The sequence below is a fragment of the Gallus gallus genome, chromosome Z (genome assembly GCF_016699485.2).
Source record: "Gallus gallus isolate bGalGal1 chromosome Z, bGalGal1.mat.broiler.GRCg7b, whole genome shotgun sequence".
Taxonomy (NCBI): Eukaryota; Metazoa; Chordata; class Aves; order Galliformes; family Phasianidae; genus Gallus; species Gallus gallus.
This window is the reverse complement of record NC_052572.1, coordinates 16,594,815-16,619,375: the sequence shown is the minus strand read 5'-3', so window position 1 is coordinate 16,619,375 and position 24,561 is coordinate 16,594,815. Positions and strand designations below refer to the sequence as shown.

Here is a 24,561-nt window from a genome sequence, read left to right as displayed (position 1 = left end):
TTTTTTTTTTTTTTTGTCTGTTGTGGTGTTGTGGTAGTTGTTACACATCCTGAATTTGGGCATCTAAGCCGTCATTTGCCCTTTCTATTAATCATCTAAAATGATCATATAACTTCAAGCCCCTTAACACAGATCTGAATCTTAGCAAAATTTCAAATGTGTTCAAAACCTCCTAGAAATGCACAAGTTAAAGATGTCCAAGAAGAAACAGATATTTTTTCTCAGGATGGGGAGGGAAGCAAAAATGCTGAATCTCTTCCTAACCATCAGAGTACCTGGATTAAAAATGAAGCAGTACCAACAGACAGGAGATGTTGCTTCTGTCCAAAAAATGGGGTTTCACAATAAGTAAGTGGAAAGCTTACTCAGATTGCCTTAGCCAGTGTGTTTTAGTGCTACATTAGGCACCAGCCTAATTTCATTCCCCTGACTATTGGTAGATCCTCTTTGCACCAGAACCCTTTATAAGATAAAGCTGAAGACTGCATCTAGGGAAAATTCCATTTTTTATTTTTTCACTCATCATTTATTTACAAATACACATTATAACTTTTATATACATTGCACATTTACATGGTAGAAAAGTACAAAACTATATATTTAAATGAATTTATATTTAACTCGCCATGTTTGAAAATATAAAATTGCATCAGAAAAAAAAAAGTATTATGAAAAGCAAGAAACTTGAACTGATAAAGCTTTGATATAACCTTTAGTGACACACTGGTTGGGAAAACAAAACTTTGAAGGTGGTACTGCAAGACCATCTTAAAGGAAACACCTGATAAACACTTATGCATGTTACAAAAGAAAAGAATAAAAATAAAATAAAACCTTTATTCTTATTACAGTTAGCTCTGTAGCTATTAACAACCTTCATAATCCGATTTCTTTGGGTCCGGAATTCTTATAGTACAGTATATATGCTGAGCACATTGAGATCACATCAGGACATGATGTGATCAGAAGCAGAGAAATGTGAAGTGGTAGAAGTTTCCCTAAAGATCGCCTCACTGCACCCTGGAAGTATATTTAAGTCAGTTACAACGCCTTTTGGTCAGTCAAGATTCCTTGTAAACAAAAACCCGAGGGATCTTTTATGTACAGAACCGGCAAGAAGAAAATCCAATAAATAAACATAACAGAAACCAACATGCAAGTTTTTTAAAGTGGAAAAAAGATAACCCCAATAAAACAAAAAGATGAAACCATCTTTTTAGGTAAGTTTTAAGGAATGGACTTTCATAGTTTACAAGAAAAAAGAAAAGCTTTACTTTACAAGCAAGAGACCTCACAATAAATAACACTGCTCTTCCCGTAACGAATAAACTTCTTCAAAAACAAGGTGTACAGTCAACCAGACATTTTATGTATAAATTATAAAACATGACACAGTATAAATAAATGTCTACGAGACTCAACTATATGTATACTTTTTTTTTTTCTCCCCAAAATAAATAAGCATACACTTATTTACAGTATGGACATTGATTTCGTGCCCAATGGCTGTCCCAATAGTGATGGAAGTTTTACCACTCTAGAATGGAAGATATAGGAAAGCTGTAGTCCTGGTCTTCATCTTCCTCTTCTTCCTCTGGGTCTTCGTTAATGGCTAGATGGGGGAATACAGGGGAGCTGTTGTTTAAATAAGGACAACAACAGCGCAGAAGCAGCTCAGTGCATGTTTTCAAAGCCCTCTGAACAGCCATAATACAGCGTTGCATTTTATGCGACTTGTAGTGAGATGCTCTTTGGCATCTGCTGTTATGCAATAAGGGTTTTTATACATAATCTATGAAGTCATAACTGCAGAAAGTTCTGAAGAATCAATGGCTCAGGTTTTATTGGCAGATTCCTGAAATCAAATAAAAAGCGCTCTTGTGTTCTAGGTTTAACTACTTTGTGTCCTTCATTCAGAGTTAGTAGAGACAACTGTGCTAAACCAGGTGCCCATGTGCTACCATCAGGCTCATTCTTTCGGACAGTTAAGAGTTTACCGAGTGTTAATAAAGCAATCAGCAAAGCACATGAGAGCAGACAAATTAGGAAAAAATCTCTAGAATTATGCTCCTAGGGCAACCCCTTTCTGATAAAATGACTTGTCCTCAGTAAAGACCCAACACCCCAAGTTGAAAGCACACTTGTTGTTGGAGAGCTACCATTTTTTATCAGTAGCCAAAGTGTGCGCATGATACACCCATACTCACATGGCACGTGTGCCGTATCTCGAATCTCTAAATCGAGCTTTCTTAGGTTTAACGATGTAAGTCTTTATTAAATAGGGATTGCCTTCAGAAGCCTTAGGTGTCTGCAGAGATAAAAATCTCACTTACAGTTGCAAGATCCAGAGTGCTTTACTTCTAGAAGCACGCCCATGGAACAGGCTGCCTCTTTCATGGCACACTCGCTCGGATAAGTTGTGTTATCACTGGCACAGACTGCCTCATCTGACTTGCTTTCAGGGCAGAGCTCATCACAGAGGGCACATCGACCTCTGCCAACCTTAAAATCCCACAAGCATTTCTTCCCAGCACTGCACTGAATATCTTCACAGGACTTCGCTTCTAAAAATACACACAGAATACTAGAGGTAAGTGAACAGACAAAGGAAACAATGAAAAGCAACCCCTAACAGCCCCAAACTTCTTTTTCCCCAGTGAACTACAAATAGACAAAGCTAAAATGCAGTAGCTAGGATGATTCTTGCTGGTCTTAATCAAGTAGATCCTTGGACACCATTGCCTGTCTGTACATCAGGTAGGAAGGACAGCTGTGCCAGTGGAGTTTGGCCCTAGCAGTATGGAATTACATTTGCCTATTGCACATGACCTTCCTGCTCCATTTGCTGTCAGTGGAAATTCAGCTCACCAAACTAGTGTTAAGTGGAGAATTTGTCAACGCATTCAGCATTTCTAAATCAGTGATTTTTAAACTAACCCAAATAAAGCTGCTGTCTACAGAATTGGAAAGGGAATTCACCTCAGGCTGTGCCAAGCAAAAGCAGCCTGAGATTCCCAAGCATCTCACCAGCAATTTGGAGGGGTAGAAGTTGCCCATAAGTTGCTTCCTTGCAACATACTTCACAAACTCTTCTTTCTCAAAATCACAGTGCAAAATGCCAGGATGCACAGAGGTTATTTTCCTATCTTTACCCATTAGCTGTCCCCAAACTCTGCAGTATTTTTGAAGAGGAAAAAGTAATCAGATGTTTCCAATTAAATTAATGGAAGCTTTGCCAAGAGCACTTGAAGACAATTGTTTCCAGGAATCCAGATCCACTGAACATCAAGACCTTGTTATGCTGTAACCATGTCATCATCTACCTAATGGTGGGTACTTCTCTCTTGGACAATAATGTCAGCACCCACAGTGACAGCAAGAGGAGCAGGATCAAGCCCTCTACTCCCTTTTGCAGTTTTTTAGGGTTTTTTTTTTTTTTTTTTTTTCTTTTTCCCTTGGAGCAAAGCTCACTCTGGCTCTGCTTTCTGCTGGAGGGGAAAACAAACCAAGGCTGCTGGGACTCTTACCTGCTCCGAAGCACAAACTTACTCTACCCCTCCCTCCCTTCCTGCCACCCTCCCCGTTCCAACAATCCACCCATCCACCCATCCATCCACTTCCACATAACATGATGAAACAGATGAGTGTGCAAGCTCCCCCTGAACTTATCCCTCCGGCTGAGATACCTACTGATGCATTTTCCCTCGTAGGCTAATCCAATGGATCTGCCCAGCAGGCAGGTCGCTTTTCTCAGGTGGCAGGCACTGGCGTAAGTTATGCCATCATTCCCACAGAGATACTGCTCAGGGGAGGTAGGCTCAGGGCAAATTCGATTACATGTCACACAGTAGGCATTATTAGTTTGATCCACCACACACGTGGAGCTGCCTGGGCATAAAACATCCCTACAGGTCTCTGAAATAAAGATGGAAACAAAAAATGATTAATAGAAGATGTGAGCACTCCAGTGATGAGTCAATGGGTGACAGAATGACACAAACAATCAGACAAAAGCCTTCAGCAGCGGTCCTCATTTAAGGGCTGCTGGAGACCTTTCCATCTCAGGGTAGCATGAGGAACACAAGGGCTGCTTAACTGTGGGGAACTCTCAGTCAATCCAGCTATGTCCCGGTCTATGAGCGTGGTTTGAACATCGCTCTGGTTACTGTGGAGAAGTATGTCAGCTCCTCCTCCCTACACTCAGACACACACCCTATGCCATTTGATGGAGATTGGATGAGATTTGCAAACCTACTTTTGCACTTGCCCTGATATTGGACTTCAAGTTCGGGCTGTTCTTTACATCTGGCTTTGAGAAGGGCACACTCGTTCCTGTAGGTTTTCCCATCTAAGCCACACACGGGGCCCTTCCAAGTGATATTAGAGCAATCCGGAGCACAAACACACCGAGGTTTGTTCTTCTTGTTCATTTTACATTTCTTCCCAGGTCCACAGTCCACATTCTCACATGTTTCTGATGGAAGGAAAGAGACATCACTTTAGTACCAAGTGTGCAGAAGAGACTTGGTGTCAAAACTGCTCAGAGAGAAAAAGACACAGTGACCCCCTGGCATAAGAAGACAGCAAGACAGCACCCTTCACACTGCTACCATGCAGGAAACAGACCTGGAGGGAAATTCTGGAGCCAGGAGGGCCACGCGCAAAGATCACCCTCCCCATCTCCCACTGACCTGTGTGAATGAGGAGAAGCAGTCCCCCTACCCTTGCCGCTGCTTTGGGATGGCTCTCAAGCCTCGGGGGTGGGCAGCACGAGGACAGCGCTGCCGTCTCCTGGCCCTCATCTCCCACCCCAACCCCGAGCCACCCGCAGCTCCCGGCCCCCTCACCTTTGCACGGGATGCAGTTAGGGGCTCCCCCATTAAAAATCATCCACTTAAAGAGCGTGTTGTCGTTGACGTCCTCCTCCGTCCACGAGGTCGTCAGGCGGCCGCTCTTGCAGCACTCCTCTTTGCTGAGGTCGGTCTTGTAGAGGACCTGGCAGCGGCCGTTCCGCGCCTGCCGGAGCCAGCAGTTCCCAGCTGCGGGGATAGGGGCGCAACGGGCCGGGTCAGTGTCGGGACCAGCGGCACGGGCACCGCGCGCGCCTCGCACTGACTTTTGCTGGACTGCTGGCTTTATTTGTCCCGTTCCACAACCCGCAGCTGGCCCGGCCCGCTTAGGTGAAATAACAGTAAATAAAACAGAAAGAAAAAGACCGGATCAGAACAGCACGAGGCAGTTTTCCGAGGTATTTACTCCATATGTAGAGCAGAAGGAGCACCGCCGGCACGTGACAGAGGCTTGAAAAAGATGTGCATTTAAAAGGGAATAAAAAGAAAATCGCGCTTGCAGTTCCTCCCTCCTCCCCCTGCCCTCTCCGACGCGGCCGCCCGGCAGCATTGTGTTAGTGCCGCACGCACCCCAGCCCCAGCACGTTTTGCAATCCGCACCGACTGGGAACATTCGCTGTGAGCGAACTCTTTCGAAATCTCCACATTTCGCCGCTTCTATTAACAAACGTCTTCCCTTCGCTAAAATAACTCAGCAGAACTCCGATAACAAAGACAAGAAAAAAGAAAGAAAGAAAAAAGTGAGCAAAGTACACGAAACGGGAGGGCACCCCGAGAAAGAGCTCCCTGCGGAGTCTTTAAGAATCGATCACGCTGGAAAAGTTGGAGGTGCTGTCTCCCCCGCGAGCCTTTGGGAGGAAAGCACACTGTCCTCAAACCGGATAGAGTGTTTTTTTTTTCTTTTTTTTTCTTTTTTTTTTTTTTTTTTCACTGGTATCCCTGTTATTCGTGGAGTCAAGCCAAGAACATGAGTCCAAGCAACTCCCCCTATTTTAGCTGGAGAGTTTGGGTTGGGATGAGCCTCTCGTGAATAACCAATGTGACTCCTTCAGTGACTCGATACCAATTGATTCTGGTGCCCATCCAGCGAGGGCTCGATCCTGCTCCTTCCTCCGACGGAGCGCACCGCACCAGGGCCGGGCTCGGCCCGCCCGGGCGCCGCTGGGCGCGGGGAACAACCCCCCCCCCCGCCCTTCTCACCCCCCCCGGCTACAAAACATGGAACAAACAACGCCCTTAAAGAAAAAAAAAAAAAAAAAGTTTTGCGTCTTACAGTTGCCTACATTAACTTCTGCTCTAGCTCGGGAAGGGGAGAAGAAATGGGGAAAAAATGAAACCCCACCAGCAGTCAGACATGCAGGTTGGGACACAGTCAATATCAGGTGGAAAAAAAACAAAAACACCCCAAACTGAAAATCAGCGTTTCCTAGTGTCGAAAGAGGGCTCTTAAGAGTTGTCAGTATCAGGTTCAGGACTGTTTTGCTCGCATGGGAAAGAATAATAAAAGTAAGCAAACTTATTTTGCAGGAGAATTTACAACACTTATTCACACACGCACACACACAAAGGGGGTGGGGGGAGGGAAGGAAATCCCAATATTGAGGGAATGCCCGGAAAGTGACCACCACCGCTTTCTGAGGGCGTCAGCTGTGCGCCCGGGGCTCCTCATCACCTCTCCTTCTGTCAGAAGGAGAGATAAAAATCTGAGCTGAATTACCGACAAACTTTGAGCACTCGTTCGGGACATGAGTGCAGGAAAGTTCCCCGCGATGCTGCTCCTCATTCACGCTGCATAATCACGAGGAGTGCCAAGAAACATCCTCCTATGCCCCCCGTGCCCATGCGGGGCAGGGAAGGTCCGATCCGAAGGGAACCTACGTGACACCTCAGCGCCCCGTCCCGCGAGCAGTCCCGCGCCCGCTGCTGAAGTCTGTCCGGTTGGACCTTGGAGAGAGGCGTGTAACACCGCAGCGAAGTAAGCAGCGCCCGAAAGACGGAAAACAAGAGTAATAATAACAACACTAATAATAAAACACACTTCCGAATAAACGCTGTGGTCTTACCCTGCGCTGTGTGATCTTCCATGAAGTGGTAGAGAAACATCAGGAGTACGAGCATGCCCGGGTGGATCCTCTGATTTAACATCCTCAGCTTAGCAGGGAGTGAAGAGAGACACAGGAACAGCGTGAAGGGGAGTAGGGAGACGGAGCGAGCACCAGCCAGCCTGCTTATGATCGCTCTATTGAATGAACGTCAGGCTCTGAATGCAGTCTCTCTTTAAATCTATACGGGGGTCTTAGCTGTCTGCGGTGGGCGGTCTCCTAATGTGTGTGTGTGTCTGCTCGGGGGTGGGGAGATTTAAAAAGTTCAGTGTGAATCAGGTGACATTTTCCACCTTCTGGAAACCCTCTCCAATTATCTGCTGGAGGTGCACGCACACACGCGGGCGCGCTCTCCCGGGCGCGCACCCGCGCAGCCCCGCGCGGCGGCGGCACGGCACGGCACGGCACGGCACGGCCGGGGATCGCGCAGCCTCCGCGGGCGCGGAGCGCGGTCTCGGCGCGGGGGGCGCCGCGGGGCGCGGGGAGCGGCGCGGCTCGGGGGCAGCTCCCAGCCGGGGTTCTCCCCGCGGCGGCTCCGCGGCTGCCATCCCCACGCAGAGCGGAGCGGAGCGGTGCGGAGCGGAACGGAGCGGGGCCGCCGCGGGCGGGAGGCGGCCGGCGGTGGCGCGGCGGGGCTCGGCCCCCAGAAACCCGAGAGGGAGAGCGATCAGCCGCGCACACACACACACACAAAAAATTAAATAAATAAATAAAAAGGAACCAAATAAAAGTTTAGTACGTAGGGCTCTGCCCAAGTGACGGCTTTTTCACTAGGAGCCCGGGAGGACGAGACGGGAATGGGGGCGACGTAGGCGGTCTCCTTTCAGAATCAGAAAAGATTGCAACATCGATAATGAACTTCTAGGGCACTAGTTTATTAAGCACAGTCTGGCATTATTCTCCTCTTAGAAAAGTTGGCGGTCGCTCATTTATAACATTTTTGGCACCGCTGAATGAAACTGAGTAGGCGATATTTCCTTTTATACAAAACGATTACTTAACGGAAAATGGTATTGTTTATTCAAAAGCTGCCTTTTTAATTTCGATTCTTTCGCTTTTCTGAGCCACCAAAGCACAACAGACTGCGAAGTATGTAGACAGGAATGCCCGGACAGTGCCGGGTCAGGGCCCGGTGCGCGCGGCCGCCCGCGCCTCCCCCGGCCCTCCCCGAGCCCTCCTCCGCGCCGCCCCCGCCGCCCGCCCCCTCCCCACAACTGCAAATAACTCAGCGATAACAGATTTTTTTCCACCAACTGCAGGAGATAGTGCTAATCTTTTAATAAAAGATCCCATTACAATGGGATCTGTCTGGACAGACTATAATAGATCCAGAAATACAGCCGTGCTAATATTAGAAGACAGTTGTTTGGGTGCCTCAGCCCGGGCCCGGGTCCCGCTTTGAAAGTGGGCATGAATCACAATGTCCCCGGTGCCACCTGCAGTCACACGCATTAAGCGGCAGACTGGTAAATGATTGACCTCGTCGCATTTCTTTCTCTCTTTTCTTTTTTTTTTTTTCCTTTTTTTTTCTTTTTTTCTTTTTCGGTTGTTGTTGTTGTTTGTTATCATTACGACCACCGTCCCGCCTGGCGCCCGGGCATTTCCAGCTCTTCGGGAACCCCGCTTCCTTTTAAATCTGTCTTTCTCCCGAATTGGTGCCGCTCTCTCCCCGTCCCTGCCTCTCCCTCCGCGCACGGAGCGCTGAATGCAGGGTTGCGTAGTGCCCTCTAATGGCAGATGGCATTAACAATTGACACCGCAGCACCCCGGAGGCGCGAGGGAGCCTTCCGAAGCCGCCTCTCCGCCCGGAGCGGACGGACAGAACCCCGCGCAGCGCCCGGCGGCAGCAGCGCAGCGCCTCGAGCGGCCCGGCCCGGCCCGGCCCGGCCCTGAGCGCCGCGCGGGCGGCACTGCGCCCCGATCCGTGCCCGCTGCCCGCCCCGAGAGCGGAGCCGGGGGACACAGGCTCACCTTTCTTCTGTTCTTGTTTGTTTGTTTGTTCTGTTTTGTTTTTCCCCTCTACAAGCTTATGGTGGTTTTTTTTTTCTTTTTTTTTTTTGTTTCGTTTTCTTTCTTTCTTCCCCCCCCCGTCCCCCCCGTCCCCCCGTCCCCCCCCCCCCCCAAATTGGCCAATACGGTGTTTATCCTGAAAATGTTTTCAACTATTAGAGAGGCATTTTCAGGCCGTGTTCCTGGAAATGAGATGCCGGATGGGTCAATAACGTTTGCACATGTGCTTCATGCGTGCATCATCGGGAGATCAATATGATTGCGCTGGTATGGAGATTTGTATCACACCTGTTCTCTGACATCACGTAGAAACAGCTGCTGTTTCTTTTATTGTTTTGTTTTGTTGTTTTTCTTTCCCCCCTTTCTTTTTCAAAAGCTAAATTTTGAGTTTGTGTGTAATGACATGTCAGGGATATACTGTACAACCAGAAATGCTTTCTTCTTTTTCACTGTGTCCCTCCCTCTAGAACTCCCCCACCTCTTTCTCCTTTGCCAACGATCACATTTAAAGTACCCCAAAAACAATAGGGTTGATCTGTAAATGAATTGTCAGGCAGCACACAAAAAGAGTGTTCTCAGCCTGCCAGGTTCTGAAACGTCTTTCTACCAACAAGTGTATGCATTTTAATATATGTGTTTGGACGTGAATCCATTCTCTGCAGCTGGCCCTGAACTTAGAATAATAAAGCTTTTTGAAACACCCGCATACGCTGACATCTCAAATGTTTGGAGAGTTCAGATATAGCTCTCAATTTGTGTAAAATGTGTGGTTTTGTCCTATCTCTAATGTAGCTGTATCTACAGCAGGCTCCATAATCCAAAATATTGAGAGGCTAATCTTTGAGGAAATTGCTGTAAAATTCTGAGTAGGAGGAAGAATAATCCCCAAGTGTAACCTTGTGTAGTGTGCTATTAACACACATCCATGTATACGTGGAGTATTTGTTTCATGGTAAGTCAATATTCACTGTATTGATATAAGGTATTCTGTGTACTCTGTCTCCCTCAAAGTACAATCTCTCAACAGAGGAACCGTTGCCTTGTGTCAAGAATGGGTCACCTGAGGACCCTCTCTTTACAAATGTGTAAAGTTTTTGTGGGTGTGGATGCATTGCAAGGAAAACCTGATTATTTGGAAGGGTTCTGGATTTGGAGTGAGAAAATTTGGAAGCCTGTCCAGACACTTCCCGCCTAAAACTCAAGAGAGACAAAGAATCCTCTAGCACCCTCCCGCTGTCCTGGATGCATTTGTCAGCCGAGCAGGTTTCTCACACAAATGGCTTCTCCCACGGAGCAGCGGCTCCAATAAAGGTAGAACGTCCTCTTCTGGTAGCAGAGAAAACTTGCTAGCTTCACCTTATTGTCCGGATGATTGCAAAAAGAAGGGCCCATTTCTGGAAAAGGACATTTCTACAAAGGTTGTCCTATTCCACTTCTGCAGTATCAGATTTAAGGGCATTTCTGAGCACCACTGCATCATTTCATTCTGCAAGGATTTATTTCTTTTCAGTGTGAAAAGGTTTTCAGTCCTTTAACATCCTTTCCTGCTGCACTATTTTGACATGCTGCTTCTCAGAGTAGCACGAAAATTTGGAATGCAAAAGTTCGCTGATAAAACAAATCCTCTCAAATGTATTAACTAAATTCTGTGTTCTTTGGGCAGTAGGTATGTGGGCTATTACAGTGGAATTATTTCTACACTTGAATGAGCTTCTCAAATTCAGAACTTACGTTGTATGCTATTGGTAAAAGTTGCACTAATGGGATGAATAAAAATACACTGAATAATTATTTTCTTCTTAAAGTTGACTTAAAAGTTGTCTGTTTTCAGGTAGTGGATGATGGATTGAACTAAGAGGTAGTGCAGATTTTACCTAATAAATACCACTGGAAAAAAAATATTGCGAAGGGAATGTAAGTTTGATTATCAGTAGATAGTTGGCAGTTAACATCTGAAGAGCTGTCATCATCTTTAACCAAGACTGATGGAAACAGGTACGCTATTTGGAACTTCTTCCTGTGGTTGAGTTGAAGGTAAGTCATGCCTTGTACAGGTGTGGAATCTCCAGTTTTGATAATCCACCCTGCGGTAGGCGTTCAGAGTGTCTGTAAGGCACCCTACAGGTCTAGCTTTATACACTGTGGTTTATGGGAAGTATGGGATGGTGTGACTGAGAGAACTCTGATCTTAGAAATGAAAGTTTCTGGTAGCTCATGAATATTTCACTACTCAGTGTTTGTGGCTTTGTTCAGACCATAAACTGTGTACGGGTGGCCTTCACATTTTAGGTCAGATAAAATAGATAAATGTGTGGTATTAGCCAAGCTACTTCTCATTGGTGACTTGGGAGTAGCAACTGGATTGTGTATGATGAAGGCCAGAATGGGTCAAGCTGTGTTAGACACTCCAAACACATTTTCTTCTCTTGTGTTCTCAGCACCATGAACCAGCGTGGAGGAAGTGCAGAAGGCCTGATTACTCAGTATAAATTGCGAACAGGATGTGATGTGGTCAGGCAAGGTTTAATGCATAAGTGGGATGAAAACTATGACAGGTTGCTAAGGAAGTCACAGAGCTTACCAGGATATCGAAAAGATGGACAAAAGTGCAGGGTTTCAGTGGAAAAACTGTAAGGGAAGCATTAAAACCATTGACTGACAGAGGATAGATTATGAAGTGTAATGGTCTATTGCTACACTGATTTGATCTATTGATCAGGTACTTTTCTGTATAATTGCAGAGAATGGAAAAACAAATCAAAATGCAGACCGTGGAATTTCTAGGGCAGAAATAGACCCTCCGATTTCTGAGACTGCAGTGCTCTCAGTAGTAGAGATTCCAATGTTGTTTCCAACTGAGTTTTGAGAACTTTAGAAAAAGAAAAGAAAATTTAGTAATTGCTTGAAACCTGCTCTAAACATGCATTTAAGACACCTTTGTTCTAAAGGAAGGTCTAAATGCCAGAAAGGCATCGCCACCAGCTCTGTACAGCCCATTTCCACAGGAAGGGTTAAGAATTGCCATAGAGAGATGGAACATGGCAAGAGCAAACCTGTAAGTTAGAATAGCCCCTGAAAGACCATTTCACCCTGGGCAGTATTACAGGAGTCTTGGGTGGTCTTAAGTCATGTACTAAGTGCAGAAGGGCTCTTGCTCAGCTTCTTGACTGGAAAATTGCCTTTTCTACTCCCACAGCTCTGCCAAGAGGAGCTATGTCACAACTGGTGATGTAACATCTTTTTTTTTTTTTTTTTTTAAGTTAAAATTATAGATGAGGAACACGGTACTTTAGGAATGGTAGAGTTATATGTGCTTTATTGTACTTTTAAGGTCTGGAACATTTTCTATCGCAGACTTCAAAAGACATGTCAGTTGGCAATCAGTTGCAGCTGGAACAGGACTGGAGACTGACCCTAAGATTAAAGTGAGGACAGACATATTTGTAAATAACTACTATGAAATTTCAATTAATTTTTGCTATTACGTTATTTTTCTGCTTGTTATTTTGATTCTATTAAAAACGCAGAAGGCATATCTGATTCACTGGATATGTGGAATCATGTAATTTTCTAATCCAAAAAAGGCTTCAGTTGACTGTAGATCCTTGCATGGAGCTTAAATGGAATAAAACTCTTGAGAGCACTACCCATAGCCAATTGTGACAAGCTTAATATAGCATAGCAAAAAGGGTAACAAATGGACAATTTCCATCTCAGAGTCTGTATGTAGTGACGTACGTGATCTGGTTTCTACACTGAGAGAATAGGTGCTTGAGTACGTCAAAGTTAAAGCCTTGTTAGGGACAGATCATTAACTTCTCATTGAGAGGTTTGTATTTACTTTATTGCCCATCAAGGAAGAGGATCAGTTTTAATGGTTTACTTTCAGGGAGTAATGGAACCAAATGGATTTTAGAATGCTGTTTAGTCAGTTGCAGCTTACTGGCATATTATCAAAGCTGTCCTACGGTACTGGTGTTAAACTCCAAATGTCATCTTCTAGAACTGTTGGACATAGTAGAGAACATGTAGCATGTCAGAGAAGAAGTGAATTAGAAAAAGCCCCCAGCAGAAATAATGATGTAAACTAGACTAATCGTGACAAAGAATTTAAAGGTTAAGGTCAGGGCTATGACGAAAGCCAAGAAAATATTTTCAGTCAACTGCTTTATTTTTATGAGCAGAAAAGGAGTATCTCATGATTATCCAGATTCTTTCAAACTCTTATTTTGTAATAAAATATATGCATAAAAAGAACTGATTAGACATTTTTATTTCAGTATCTATCTCAACTTCAGACAACAGTTCTTCAGTCATCAAGATTTTCTTTTCAGTCCATTAAAGAACATTTCTGCTGTAACATAAACAGCAATGACTTCAAATGCACTCAAGATTTCTTTTCAGTACAAATAGAATGTACTGTATTACATAAGTGGAACTACAAGTAACTCTGTACGCATATCACAGTGCAACACTCTGGTGTTTGTATCATAAAATGTTATTTTGGGGTGAATGTTTTTATATAAGTCAGAATGAAAGTATTAGCTAATTGTAAGGGAATGAAAAAGAGCTCATGGTAATTTATGCTTTCTCCTGGACTACTGCATACTTTTTAAAATTTATTTATTTATTTATTTATTTATTTATTTATTTTTTCATGCATGGACTGCTGAAGATTTGTTGTTGTTGGCTTCTCATGATGTGCTGTGAAAATTGTTGCCCTCCAGTAGCACTGATTTCTGTCTTGCTAATGTCCAAGAATGGAGTCCATAAAGAGTGTTTTCATCAGTTTTGCCAGTTCATACTTGCTTGCTTCTAGGTTTGAGGAGCCACCAGTTCTGAGTAGGAGAACTGGTATCCAGATTGCCAGTGCTTATGATACAATAAGCTCCCTTACTTCCTTAGATGACCAGGAGAAGAGTAGAAAGGACAGCTGTGCACATGACAGCTACTTTTGTCGAGGGTTTGCAGAAGGGGCCCAAATGCGCAGCTCTGCACTTTTGCTTTCTTGTCTCTGATCTGGCCCTTACCTCATACAAGGATCAACCAAATCCTTGGTTCTCCCTAGTCCTGAGAATGGGGCTGATAACAGGGCATGGAGATTATTTTTTCTTGGGTGAGAGACTGAGGTACAGACAGGAGAAGGACTTTAGCCATTTCCCCACACAATGTGTATGTCTTACTGGGACTCCAGCTGGTGCTCCCAAAGTACGTGTCTGGCACAGATGTTCTATCACATCTTCCAGTTTTGTATGGTCTATGGGACCCAGGTGACAAATAACGTAAAATGTCTATATTTAAGCAGCTGAATCAAGTGTGAAGTGATGTGCCCAAAGGCAAAGGATTAGTTCCATGCTTTAAAGTGTGAAATGATAAAGAAGAGTTAATTATTGAAAGAGAAATTGTATCAGAAATGCATCATAAAGATTTTGCATTCAGGTGGCTGGTTTTTATCTACATCTAATACATTTACTATCGAGTCTCTTGTTTTTGAAGACTTGCACCCCAATGCTCAAGTAACCCTGAAGATCCAGGGGAATTATCTGAGATTTGCACATTAAGTTTGTTCCATTTGTTTTCACAATGGGCAGTGGAAGAAAACAGGGTTTTGGCCCATGCTCCATGTACTCCTTATTCCTAGCCTCAAAGTTCTATCCTTATTGCACAAACTCATAAAGTGTCTGTTTTCAAGTCTAAGTTCTGACCATTCGAAATCACTGGCCTGCTGGCCTTATTGAGATTTTTGAGCATCATTTATAATATCCAAAGGAAAGCGAAATGCTGTAGTAGTAGTGGTGAGAAGACAGTGTAATTTCATTTCCAGCTGGTATAGGACAGCTTTGTATTTAAAGAAGGCCATCTCTTCAAATGAGAAACTCAGAAAGTAGTCCAAAATTGATCCATCAGCTCATTCAAATGCTATTCAGGCAGAATGCTGTAATCATACTACGCACTGCATGTGAGCAAAACCAACAAACGTGATTGAGCTTTTACAGGAGTTTGTATCTGTTTCTGTGCTAAGGCACATGTGATATGAGGTGATGATCTGAGTCAGCCAGCATGGCTTCACCAAGGGCACATCATGCTTGACCAGTTTGGTGGCCTTCTATGATTTAGTGACAACACTGGAAGGGCAAATGATGTCATCTATCTTGACTTCTGCAAGGCTTTTTACGTGGTCCTATATCACATCCTTATCTCTAAGTTGGGGAGATATAAATTTGAAGGGTGGACTATTCAGTGGATAAAGAATTGGTTAGATGGTCACAGTCAGAGGGTTGTGGTCAATGACTTTATGTCCAGGTAAAGTTTGGTGATAAGTGGTGTTGGCCAGGAGTCCATCTAGGGAACAGTGCTCTTAACACCTTTATTAATGATATAGACAGTAGGATTGAGTGTACCCTCAGCAAGTTTGCAGACACTAAGTTGGGTGGTGCAGCTGATAAGACAGAAGTAAGGGATTTCCATCCACAGGGACCTGGAAAATTTTGAAAATGGGTTCACATGAACCTAATGAGGTTCAGCAAGGCCAACTGCACGGTGTTGCACTTGCACTGAGGCAATCCCAGATATGTGTCCAGGCTGGCAGAGGAGCTTACTGAGAGCAGTCCAGTGGAGGACGTGGGGGCTCTGGTAAAAAACAAGACATGAGCCAGCAGTGTGCTCTTGCAGTCCAGAAGGCCAGTCGTATCCTGGGCTGCAACAAAAGAGAGGCGGGTGACTAGCACAGCAAGGGAGGTGATTGTGCTCCTCTGCCCTCTTGATGCTGCATTTGTATGTCCAGATCCGGGGGTCCCAGCACAAAAAAGATTTGGAACTGATAGAGCAGGTCCAGAGGAGGCCACAAAGTTGCCCAGACGGTTGGAGCTCCTTTCCTATGAGGACAGGCTGAGGGAGCTGGGCTTCTTTAGCTCAGAAAGGAGAAGGCTCTGGAGATGCCTCATTGTGGCCTTCTAGTACTTGAAGGGAGCTTATGAACAGGAAGGGTACAAACTTTTTAAAGAAGAGGACAAAGCGGAGTGGTTTTAAACTAAAAGAGGAGAGGTATATATTTAGATGTTAGGGGAAAATTCTTTACTCAGAGGGTGGTGCGTCGCTGGCACAGGCTGTTCAGAGAAGCTGTGGGTGCCTCATCCTTGGAAAGTGTACAAGGCTGGGATGAATGGGGCCCTGGTCAGCCTGAGCTGGTGTTTGATTTAGTGGTTGGCAACCCTGCTCCTAGCAAGGGCAGATGATCTTTAAGGTCTCTTACAACCCAAGCATTTTATGATTCTCTCTAATGATAGCAGTAAAGGTTAAGTGAATAATGTCTTGTGTCACTCCTCTCACAAGAGATTTTTTCTGAGCCTTTGCTCTTCACGGCTTCTTGCCTCAGTGAGCTACAGTACTGCCAAGGTCACGTGTCCTGCATGTATGAATATAGTGAAGTTTTACTCAAAAGAAGTGGGCTTAAATAGGTTGCTTTGGATTCTGTGTGGATTCCTACTTCCTGGCTTCATAGATGGCAATCACATTTTCAGATCTGCCTGCAAAACCGTAACATTGGTAAATAATCTTTGAAAAATGGAGGTTGAGATTCTTGTATGATGTTTGGATTCTAGTAGCTGGCATTTTAAGAGCATCATGAAATATATCCTTGATCAAAACACTAGAATTTCCACCTAGGAAATTGAGAACTGCAAGGAGTAGAGCTGTGATGGCCTTGGAAGACGGAAAAGCAGAATAGCAGAAGTGATTAATTTATAGAAATATTGTTGTCAGAGAAAGAGACTTTTCGTCACTTACAGAAACTTGAGAGGTATTGGTAGAGATACAGGTAGAAGGAAGGGAAAATGAAAATATGGTCCTCCAGAGAGAACTGTAAAGTAGAGAATCTAAGCAAGCTTGTTCCTTTAGCTTCCCTTTAGCTTTTGATGTTCATAATATGTAAGATTTTTTTTTAAATTAAGAAAATAATTAAGAAATAATTAAGAAAATATAATTTAAAAGGATTCTTTGCAGGGAGGTTTTAAGGAAGAACTTGAAAATATGAAAATATATTTGTTTAAAGTAACTGCCACAAACTGATTTATATCAGCAACGAATTCACAAAATAAGAGAGACCTCTTGAGGACTAAGGATGAATTCCCGTAGCTCTGTTCTTAAATATCTTTGATGTCTGTGTAATGTGTCCACCTATTGGTAAAATAAAATAAAAGAGAATTATTGAAAGCATTCTTGAGAAGATCTAAGTAAAAAATGACTTGATACGAATAATCTGGAGAGAAAATGCACGAATATCTATAGCCAAGTGAACGCTTTATCCATGATATTCTGAAGAAAGGTTTAGCAGCTTGCTACTAATGAAACAGAAATCCTTAATAGACTTAATTCTGATGTATCTCAGAGATGAAAATACAACAATCATAGACAATAAGAGAGATATTTAAGCATCAGGCTTTGTGGCTGCTTAGTTCAAACCACCATATTCCCAACTTCAGTATTGTCGGTGAGGTAACAGAGTTCTGAGAAAAAATAGCATATAAGAAATGTGACTTGCAATATTGGAACTACTCTGAAATGAAATGAAAGGAATGTAGTACTTTTACCCTTGTTTATTGTTGTCTTGTTGAAAGATGTACGTAATTTTTAATATTTTCTTAAGGCCTCCTAAAGACTTTGTTTGCATATATGTTATCTTCATCCTACAACACGTGTAAGGCAGGTAATTCTTGTCAAGATATTCTACTAAGAATACATATGGGGGTGTTGATTCTATTCATCTTAGTGAAAAAAAAATAAATCCAAAATGTACTTGGTACTTCTCAGAAATAAAATAATATTCTTTTCATGGAAAAGGGAGGTCAAATCCTGGGCAGGATCCAACCCCAAGTTAAAAAAAGAAACAACTCGACATGAAGATGAATGCTCACAGATAAAAGCACGTCTGCTTGTTGGGAGGGATGGTAGACAATTGTGATTGTTTTGTCATGATTATGTTTTTAAATATTGTAATAATTTGTTTAAATAAGCAAGGTGTTTGTGGTTCCGTTTCAGCAATATCCTTTTCTTAGGGGCAGAATTTGTATTATCTGATCTGTTTTTCTGAGCATTCCTGTTCAAACAAGAAATACAAGTACAGGTGATGTCTGCTCTCAGACCAAGACCCATCTGTCTCTCCATTACAAGGAACAGAATGTTATTTCAGCCAAAGTATTCTGCAGTAATGCATTTTCTATGGTATGACTTTTCTTTATTATTATAAAAAAAAAAAAAGTAGGTATTCTGTATGGTGGAAGAGAGATGACATTTAATGTCTTTTTTATCTTAATGTTTTATAATCTGTCAAGCATTCTTGTTCGATAGGTAGCAAAGTCAGACTGAGAAGGCGGTGTAGTGGGAGCTTTGATGGCTCAGAAGCTGGGGAAAGGATAACATTTAAGTAGCTTTTGCTTCATAAATTGCTTCTGCAAGAAGAATCAGTGGCGGGGAGTAGAGGCTGTAACCCCGTGTTTGGAAAATAACCATTAGCACTATGTGGAGGCAGAGCTCATGGCCTGTTGGTCAGTGCTGCTGCTCAGGCTTGTCCTTCAGCCACAACCGTCTGGTGGAACAGGGTGGGATTTCAGTCGCATGTGGGAAATGTCTTCAGTGTCTTCACACGGAGTGTCCCAAGGGATGCTTCCCTTGAGACCTTTCTGACTGCCTCTGAACTCTGCTGCCCCGAAAGGCTGTAAAGAAAGACAGATGTTTAGCATGCACCCATCCAGAAGAACATTTCTTCTGTGCTCCTCATGGAGTATTCCCACCACGTCCATGGGAACCCCAGCGTTGTGAGGTGTGCTGCTTCACTCCCAGTGTCATGCCTCTGTGCACTTCATTCATATCACATTGAAGATTACGTGTGGCTGCTCTAGCTTCCCTCCTGCAGCCTCACCTGTTCTGCTCCTCGTTTCTGAGCTTTACTGGCCATTCCACTTCTGTGGAGAAAATAGGAAATAACAGATTTCTATTAATATGGATTCCTTGTAAAGAAAACAAATAAAAATCAGCTGCAGGGATCTGAACAGGAAAGGAAGATGGAGTATTTATTTATTTATTTGTTTGTTTATTCATGTGTTAGAGAGATGGGCAGAGGGACATCTGCAGGCTGATGAATTCCTTTTAAATTGAGATCGTCATTAGCTACTCGTATGATTCCCTTCGCTGGTGTATTTCACTGGAGGACTTCTTCAAATGCTGAAGACATCTTATTTTCTTCCTGGAGTGGCTTCTCTTCCCCAGGTGTCTGCTCTGAGGAAAGATGAAATTTGAGGCACAGACATCAGTTTCTTTCAAGAAATAATTGTTACCCCCAACTGGGTATGCTAGCTGCTGCCAGATTTAAAGGGTTTATTCATCCCATCAGAAATAGTGGTGAACCAGAGAAACTTTTTATTTCTCCTAGAGTTTAGACTGTTAAGCGTTTCACAAGAATACCTTCAGGAATTCACTGCTAAGGAGTAAGGTATTAGATATAAATGGACTGATGAGTGCACTGGTAAGGTTATCTGCAAAGAAGAAAGATGGATTTGGGGTTAAAATAGAACACAGTAATTGGAGACTCATAAATGATCTTTCTTATTTCATTCTGAGAAATAATTTTTTTTTTCCTAGGTCACTGTAAATTTAGGGTAATGATAATCAAACTGCATGTTGTAATTGGACTGCAATTACGAATGAAATACACATTCCTGGGCTATTATGAAGCTCTGCTGTTAAAAGCAGGATGCTCACAAGGTAGCGGTGATCTCCAGAGCTCATATTGCCTGCCTGATGACCCGAGTGACCGACACCCACGCTCTGCGTAGGAGGTGGGAGGGCAGCCTGCTTCTCCGGAGGGAGAAATGTGTTTCTTCCTGCACTGATGATCTCTTCGGCTCATCCTTGCAAGTTTGTTAGCACACGCTGGAGTAGGGCACAAAAGACCTCCTGCCTGTTTCCCTCCAATACTTGCCAAGCGCAGAGCAGAGTGGATGGGCAAGCAGGCTGGGATACCTGTGCAGGTGAGGCAACCAGCAAAATAAATGGAGAAAAGGAATAACTTGCTGGCCCTGAAATCCAGATAGACTGTGGCTGTGCTATTGATACTTCTAATCCCAAAAGGTTTACCTCTCTAGCTGGTTGCTGTCTGTCTCCAGCCTGCTGTTCAGCGCTGCACTTTTTACTCTTCAGTCCTATTCCTGGACTGAGAGCAATCTAGCTCAAGTCCATGTGTTTAGGTTTCCTTGGTACCTTGCAAAGTAGCCACACAGCTTGTTCTTCAAGCTGCAGGGGATGTGGAATGACAGATTCCCAGGACCTACTCTGTCAACTGTACACTGAGGCTTAACAGTGAATTTTCTGACACAATCCACCCCTTTTTATTGGTAGGTCAGCAAATAAAAAAATGCAAGACACTTGGTCAGTGAACAGAGTTTACAGGTGCAATTCACGGCAATGCATGACAGTTAAAATTAACATTTCACCAGGACCTATATATTTCATTAAGCAGAACTTGTAAAGAGACCTGTGGAAGCACCATCTGCTGATTTCCAATAAAACTGCAAATACCGTGGAAACTTTCTGCTGTTTTTTTTTCTGTGATGAAACGGGCTCCATGCTAAACCCTGAACCCAAGGTGCTTCCAGCTTGGATCCAGATTTGAATCGGAATGAATTGTTTATCTTGCTCTGTAGTTTATGGAATGCTTTTATTTCCTATGCAAGTTAGTGGAGAAAAACTACTACAACCTGAACTTCTCCTCTGCGCTTTCCAGACCATGTGACGTATCTTCTGCAGGGCTGTTCCTGGTACTTTTAATAATGACTCTTCATGATATTTATAAACATTCTAGGAGATTCCACTTCCTGATTACTTACATGATAATTATCCAAAAACAAACCACCTAGGTCTAGCACACGGCCAAGATACAGTATGCCAGCTGAATGCACTAGAGTCAAAAGCAATGACTCATTTACAGACCTGTTCTCTACAGTCATTTATAAACAAAAGAAAAAAACACTGTCAGGGAAACAGTGGTTTAATGGATTTTCATAATCCATTCTGCATAGAACAAAAAGGGCTACATTAAACCAGAAAATGTAAAGGGGATGTGATCTTTTGTATAATGAAACATATGTGAGAAAAAGTAGGGCATCCTTTTGCATTGTCAGATTTCTTTTTTCACATGGATAATTATCCTTCATCTTACAGGATTTATCCTGAACTGCTTGAGAGTGGGACATGCACCGTGCTTCAGACTCAGTAAGAATGCTGTGAGGTATGGTGAAGGCTGCTTCGTAATGCTGCAGAGTAATTTTACAGAGAAGGTAAATCGTGACCGTCTTCTTCAGACTAGTTGTGTAAATAAAATTTGTGGGACTACTCACATGAGTAAAGTGAGAAATATTTGACCCATGATCTTGCATATCAAATATCTTTACATATTATTAACAATCTATAAAGTCAGACATAAAAATGTGACTTGTTAATGCCAAACTTATGTCATGTGGAACAGGAAGAGAAAGAACAGAGTCTTTCCTATATGGTTTGTCAAGACCTTATTCAATAAACTTGTAAGTGGCCCATGGCCATAGGTGCAGATTATAAATTAGCTTGGAGGCAGGTGTTTCCGTGGCTGTAAGGGAACTAGTGCCAACATGTATTCACAGACTGTATCCACAATATCCATACTAAAAGTATGTGCCAGCGCTTGCAATAGACAACAAATAGAAGTAAGCTCATGATGCTGGAACAAATTTCCTACCTACTGAAACTAAAACTGGAATCATAAATACTACAGCTGGAAGATTATTTTTGATCTCTGCCACTATTAAGATTCCCATCTCAAATGTTTACCTTGTAATAGTTCTGTTTCAAAATGTAAAAACATGAAAATGATTTTCTTTCTTCTATGTGTTCTTTTTGTATCACACACACACAGTAAAAGGAAAGAGGGCGATTTTGGTGCTTTATCTGGGACACAGAATGACTACAGCGGGTTGGTTTGTGCCAGTTTATGCAGTAAAATATCTCTGAGAGAGATCACCTCCACCAGAAACCTCTGGGGAGATACAAGAAGCCCTAGAGTGGACAAATATGGAATAACATGACCAGAGGGAAGATTCTTCATTGCAGTAGTCAGTTCGTTTGCATCTGAAACGTGCATCTGTACGCTCGCTTGCTGCTACAGAAAAGGGGCCAGTCTGTCTTATGTAACAGCAGGAGTTTTGACCTGTCACAGTGCTTAGGCCTTTTGAATCCCACTAAATTCTCTGTCTTGGTTTTTATCTTGTAGCAATGAGTTTAGCACATAAATAGAGCAGGTCTTCTCATCACTGCTAAAAATAATTCCTGTTTTGTCGGCAATGTGAAATAGAAGCATATCACTCTGGTTTGCAGCAATCTAGATTCTTATCTCCAGTCATTTCCAGTATTGAATTCTCCAGAAAGGAGCGTGAGGAAATACGTGAGGTTCAGCACAAAAGTCTTGGTGTGGAAGTTGGAGCTCCTTCCTTCAGTACTGCTGTTGTGTCCCAGTGTTGGCACATAGCTGGGGAGGCTGACATGGCATGTGGAAGAAGGTCATGTGACACACGTGTTATCCTCCTTGCCAGCACCTCGCTCCTGGATCCGCTGCACTCCAGGGTGAGAAGAGGATGCTTCCCAGGAATGCATAAGCTTTTGCAGTTCCTCACTTGCACTATGGAAGGGGATCTTTTTTTTAACATTTAAAAAGTGTTGCCTTTCAAGTTTAATTGTCTCGTTGTTTTAAGAGGACAAAGGGTAAATAAGATTATTATTGTTTGTTGTTGGATTGCCTAGTGACCATCTGCAGACATCACTGTGGTAGCTGTGGTTCAAATTTAGAGTAATAGAGCGGCCCTAATTCTAATATCTTAATTTTGAAATAGATCAGACAAACAAAGGGTCAGAAAGGTGGCAGGAAATGCAAGAAAATAAGAGTATTCAATTTACATCCCTCATGACATTTTATTTCACGATGTGGCTGCCTCTTTCTTATTTATTTCCAAGATAAATTGTCCTAACATTTTAAGACAATGGAATCCTTCTCATGGCTGTAACATGCCCATCAGCTGTCTCCAGTCACTTTCTATTTCTGTTACATCCTTGCTTAGGTGGAGTAATCAGAACAGAGCACAATATTCAACATGAGAGCATACCACTGATTTGCATAACAGCATTCAGATATTTTCAGTATTATTCCTTATTGTTGCTGACCAAAACAATTGAAACCAATGTTTCTCCTGAGCTGTACACAATGGCATCTAGATGTTTTTCATCGGTACATAAGCAGCACAGAAATAGTTCAAATTGCACTTCCCATCATCCATTGCTTCCTGAATGAGTGTACTAATATTATTTATTATCTGCTTGTGCTCTGCAGAAAAAAAATGAAGACATGTTTTTTCACAGTGGATTATGTAAACAGGGATGGCAGAAAGCTTTCCTGTCAGTAGGATTACAAAAATGGTGCCTTTTTGACAAATACAATTCTAAAACTGTTCTTTGCTGGATTTTTGGATGTGGAGAAGTTTCAGATTGTGAGGAATGGCTGCAGAGAGCCAGCACCTAGGCAGCTGTGTAATGACTACACTCTTCGTCTTTCATAAGGCAGGCTTATCTCTAGGCTCGATCCTGCATGCGTTGGACACATAGGCTTGGTAGCTGACGTCTTCCCTTTCCCTTTTCTGGAGCTCTGCCTGAGGATAGTCAGTCACACTTTCTGTGCTGACTGCTAAGGGTGACTTTCCTCCAACCCTATTCTAAAAAGGCACTTTGGGTAGCTTTCCATTTAAATAATGCAACAGGCTTCAGCCAGCAGTTCCTAAGGCTAGTGCAAGCATAGCATTTTGTTTGTAAAATAACCCAGCCGAATGCATTCAGCCCTGTGGTTTTTGCTGTGACATACACATATGATTCAAAAGCCACTCCTGCCCCCCAAAAAACAGCACATAACAAAACACTAGCTGACATACCCTGTGGAATAGTTTTATCTGCAGAGATCTAGAATACAGTTTCCCAAGCAATATAGCACGGGTGCACCTGCACATACCCCTTTATTTTATGTTTCGAGGCATGAAAAAGAACTCTGCGGAATCCCATATTGAGACGTATGGAGCTGGCTGCAAGGCAGTTCAGACCTGTATGAAATGAGAAAGTCTGAGGGCTTTGTGAATTTTTATAGAGGATCAGAAGAAAGCTGTTTGGCACAGGTGTTTCTGTAATTGTGATACACTGGAAAAATTCAGCATGTTCAAGGGCACTTATGCTGTGGCTACAGCTGTTCTAACTCATACTTCTGCACGGACGATGTGGTGTTTTAGTGTTAGTACACTTGGTTGTGTAATATAAAGCAACTAGGAAAATGAATATTAGTTAGATAAAAGTGGTGCTCTTTCTCTGTTTCTGTTGTTGTTGTATGATTTTTTTTATCCCCTCTCATAGAGATGTCACTAGCAAAAGCTGTGTCATTACAAGGTGGCTGGGCTGGGGGATGGTCAGTATTTCCCATGACCTCTGGTTGCCCCAGCTGTTCATCTCCACAAGCCACTTGGTTGCCCTGAGATAGGAAACCT

General features: G+C 43.1%; 1 protein-coding gene across 3 annotated transcripts; it reads right to left on the bottom strand.

The window, feature by feature from the left end:
• Positions 1-489: 489 nt before the first annotated feature.
• Positions 490-7,105, bottom strand: FST (follistatin). 3 transcript variants are annotated; one of them, XM_015277250.4, is made up of 6 exons: positions 6,914-7,105; positions 4,848-5,039; positions 4,256-4,474; positions 3,691-3,915; positions 2,334-2,564; positions 490-1,855 (listed from the first exon to the last, which is right to left on the bottom strand). In XM_015277250.4, coding segments are annotated over exons 1-6 (951 nt in total). In that variant the 5' UTR covers positions 6,996-7,105; the 3' UTR covers positions 490-1,853. The 3 variants fall into 3 exon arrangements, with proteins under 3 accessions (XP_015132736.1, NP_990531.1, XP_040511374.1); NM_205200.2 differs by having other exon boundaries at positions 490-1,612; XM_040655440.2 differs by having other exon boundaries at positions 490-1,612; positions 5,421-7,014.
• Positions 7,106-24,561: the final 17,456 nt, after the last annotated feature.